This window comes from Arachis duranensis, chromosome 5, assembly GCF_000817695.3.
Source record: "Arachis duranensis cultivar V14167 chromosome 5, aradu.V14167.gnm2.J7QH, whole genome shotgun sequence".
Lineage (NCBI taxonomy): Eukaryota > Viridiplantae > Streptophyta > Magnoliopsida > Fabales > Fabaceae > Arachis > Arachis duranensis.
Genome location: NC_029776.3, coordinates 22741284 through 22745058, shown reverse-complemented (window position 1 = coordinate 22745058; position 3775 = coordinate 22741284). Strand labels below are relative to the sequence as shown.

Here is a 3775-nt window from a genome sequence, read left to right as displayed (position 1 = left end):
AACACGTGTTTTCTTTTTTTTTTATTTTATAACTTTTATTATTAAAATAGGAATAGGGATAGTTTAGGAATAACATAAAAAATTTTATTAAAAAGGACGATTTTAATATGAAAAAAATGTTAAGGACGATTTTAAATAAAAAATTAGAAGAGGGACGGTTTCGATTCTGACAAAAAACTTTTTGGATCAAAATCATACTTAACCCAAAAATAAATAAAGACAATTTATATAAATAAAATAAATGGGAGAAAGTGTTATGTAAATACAATATTCTGAAAAATTAGAATGCAACGAACCTAATTATATGTAATCCGCAACATCCTAACGTGGTTTTTGATTACACGTAATCTGCTAGACTCTGTCGCGGATTACGTTCAGAAGTTGCAAACACATAAACTGCTACACTCTATAGCGATTTATGAACAGATGAGTCCAAAGTGTATTCCGCGAGACCCTGTAGCGGATTATGAAGGGAGTGAAACTTTGGAACAAATTCATGAATACCAGTATAATAGTAACAACCCATGATGCAAAATATATGAAGTCATACAAATATACTCGTCATAAGCAATAAGTCGTACAAATATATGAAGCCATAGAAAATATAATAGCCATCAGGCATTAACACTATCACAAAATAAATTACTGCATAAGTCATATAAATATAATAGTCACAAGTCATTAACACTAACAGGAAATAAATAAGTCATAATTCATAAAAATATAACGGTCAAAACTAACACGAGGGGCGCTACTGCTGGTCACCATCATCATCATGGTCGTCCCCAAATGGACCATGTAGGTGCGAGCCTGTGCCACATCGAGTCGGACGCCTAACTCTGGTCGCTCGCTGATCTCCGGACGGAGCATCCTGTAGACCCACTCCAAATGCAGATGGCGGCGTCCCCTCCATGCCAAACCAAGTATCGTATGGGCCGCCTACGGACTCATTAAGGTCGACCGGCAGCTGGGAGTCAGGAACTTAGGACGGCACATCTGCTGACTGTGGCCTGTACTCAGGGGGCTCGGACGGACCCCCTGAAATCGAACTCTGGTACTGCTGAACGTCGTCACCCCGTATTATCTCAGCGAAGTCCGCATAGAACTGTGGCCCAGCCATAATCGACTGTGCTCCTCAGTCAATATCTCCGGATGAATGACTGCAATTACGTCCAGCGAACCATAAGGCTCCCACACAATCTGATAGTGAGGAGACCAGTCAGCATGGTAACAATGTATACAAATAAGTGAGGGAAGAACGAATAAAATATTGAAAACAAAAACAAATGACTTACATCTCGATCACCCAGTCAATCTAATGCCAGGCGATACTGAATAATCTTTTGTTCCTTCGCATCAGACGTGGGTAAATAAGTGGCCCATCTGAATGATAGAAATATTACATAAATTTGTAATTTCATATGTAGAACGTTAATAACTTGTAACGGAGAATGAAAGACTACGTGTATTAATGAATACCTGGATGCCAACGGAAAAGAAAAAGTGTCAAATTCCTGTGGCCTCAGTGTGGGGAACCGCCAAAAGATCCATGACTGTAGCAACTGTAGGGGCCCGACCAAGTTGGTGACATTTCTATTTGCCACCCTACACATGCATCGGTACAACCATGCCAACGCAGCTAAACCCCAGCTATAGCTGTCCATGTCGTCAAGTCTCGCCACAAATGGCAACCACCGAAAGTGGACCCGATTACCACTCTTGTCAATGAATAGCTGTGTCGACAGAAGCGTCATAATATACGCACGTGCATATATGCGCACGGTCTCCTTGGAATCATCAGCCGGTAACACCCTGAACCTCTCATAGAACCATGTGAAGTGGACTGTGTATAACTTTCTCTTATCCGGTGGCGGAAGCTCACCAAATAACTCTTGGAACCACTCCCACGCTGGTCTGGCCCCCTCGATATGCAGGTGAAAGTCAGTCATGCACCCAAAAATAGGTTGGCCATCCACGGGCAGCCCCAGCTAATATGTCACATCGTGTAGCGTGATAGTATACTCTCCGAACGGCATATGAAAAGTGTGGGTCTCATGCTGCCACCTCTCGATAAATGCGTTGACCAAAGGCTCATCCAACCAAAACCAATGCGCATTCAGCCTAGTCAGGTGGTACAACCTAGCCCTCTCCAAGTAAGGTATGATCCTATCATGTAATGGCATATTCTGTTGCCTGTGAACGCTATAAATACATCGGGTTGGCTGCATATTCAGAAATAAAGAAAACCTGATTAATTTCTAACACTCACATCACCAAACCATAATTTATGTTTCAAGACATAAAGTACCTAAGTTTAAAATTACAAATTTACCATCTACAATTTAAATTTCAAATTCTCGTCATTTAAATTTAAATTTAAAATTTAAAATTTTAATTTTCAAAACCTAAACTAAACTAAGGTTCTATTTTCCTAATTAATAAATAACTTCCTTAAGATTAAATAAAATATACAGATATCATCCAATTGAAAGAGAATAAAGAGACTTGCCTCTTCATTGATGGTTTCGGCTACGTGAGTAATGCCGTTGAGCCGGTATAATCGCCTTTCATCTTCCATGGTTCCGCTTAATTGGACTGTTCCAAGAAACTCACCTTAAACCCACCATTTTTTCTCTGCCTTCTCTCTACTTTCTCTCTCTAAGTCCCTATCAACATTCATGAAATGAAATCCGTTACACCCTCATGCAGTTTTTATGGTGAGTCACTCCCTTCATAATCCGCTACAAGATCTTGCGGAATACACTTTAGGCCCATCTGTTCATAAACCGCTACAGGATGTAGCGGTTTATCTATTTGCAGCTTCTGAACGTAATCTGCGATAGGGTCTAGCGGATTACGTGTAATCAGAAACCGCGTTAGGGTGTCGCGAATTACATATAATTAGGTTTGTTGCATTTGCGTCTTATTTTTCAGAATGTTGTATTTACGTAACACTTTCTCCCATTTATTTTATTTATGTAAATTACCCAACAAACAAAATAAAAATCAGACCTGAAATAATAGAGACCATAAAATTCAAATTAATTGAATATATTTAATTAAATTATCATTAATAATATCATCTTTATACAAAAATATCATTATCATCGTATTCACTTTATATAAAAACCAATAATAATATACAAACAATAATATTAAAAAAATAATAATTTAAAATTATTTTATTTTATTTAGTATTTATAATTTTATATATACAATATTTAAAATAATATATGTATTACATCTATATTATATATTTATTTTTATTTTTAAATATTAAATAATATATATAAAGAAATAAAAAAATCTCTTTTATTTTTTACTTTTAACTATTATAATTTCTAAAAGTATAAACAAATTATAATTTTTATATTCACAAACACTAAAGTCTTTGTAATTATAAATATCTAATAAACATAATTATAAACTAAGTTTTCGTCCAAAACATAATTATAAATATTGTTCCCAAAGCAAAATAAACATAATCCAAAACATAATTATAAATATTGTTTCTAAAACAAAATAAACATAATCCAAAACACTCAATTTTCATCTTCATTCTCTTGTAAGTTGGGTTGGAAGAAGTTGGATTTTGGTAAAAAATATTGTAAAAATACCCCATTGCTAAAAAATACTAAGCCCGCCCCGCCAAAGCCCGCGGTTTAAGCGGGCTTTTGCTATTTGGCAGTTCTAATTTTCCAGCCCAGCCCGCCTTTTTTGGCGGGTTACGCGGGTCGGTCCGGCGGGTTCAGGCCCGTTTGCCACCCCTATTTGC

At 36.5% G+C, this 3775-nt stretch overlaps 1 protein-coding gene across 1 annotated transcript; it reads right to left on the bottom strand.

The window, feature by feature from the left end:
- Window positions 1-1310: 1310 nt before the first annotated feature.
- On the bottom strand, window positions 1311-1949 carry LOC107488722 (protein MAIN-LIKE 1-like). Its single transcript, XM_016109493.1, has 2 exons — window positions 1480-1949; window positions 1311-1383 (listed from the first exon to the last, which is right to left on the bottom strand). Exons 1-2 carry the CDS (start codon window positions 1947-1949, stop codon window positions 1311-1313), a joined length of 543 nt encoding a protein of 180 aa, XP_015964979.1.
- Window positions 1950-3775: the final 1826 nt, after the last annotated feature.

Excerpts from the sequence above, each read along its gene's own strand:
- LOC107488722 (XM_016109493.1), bottom strand. The coding sequence starts at position 1,949 with ATGACTGACTTTCACCTGCATATCGAGGGGGCCAGACCAGCGTGGGAG. Across the intron at positions 1,384-1,479 it reads TCTTTTCCGTTGGCATCCAG|ATGGGCCACTTATTTACCCA; the intron begins GTATTCATTAAT and ends TCTATCATTCAG.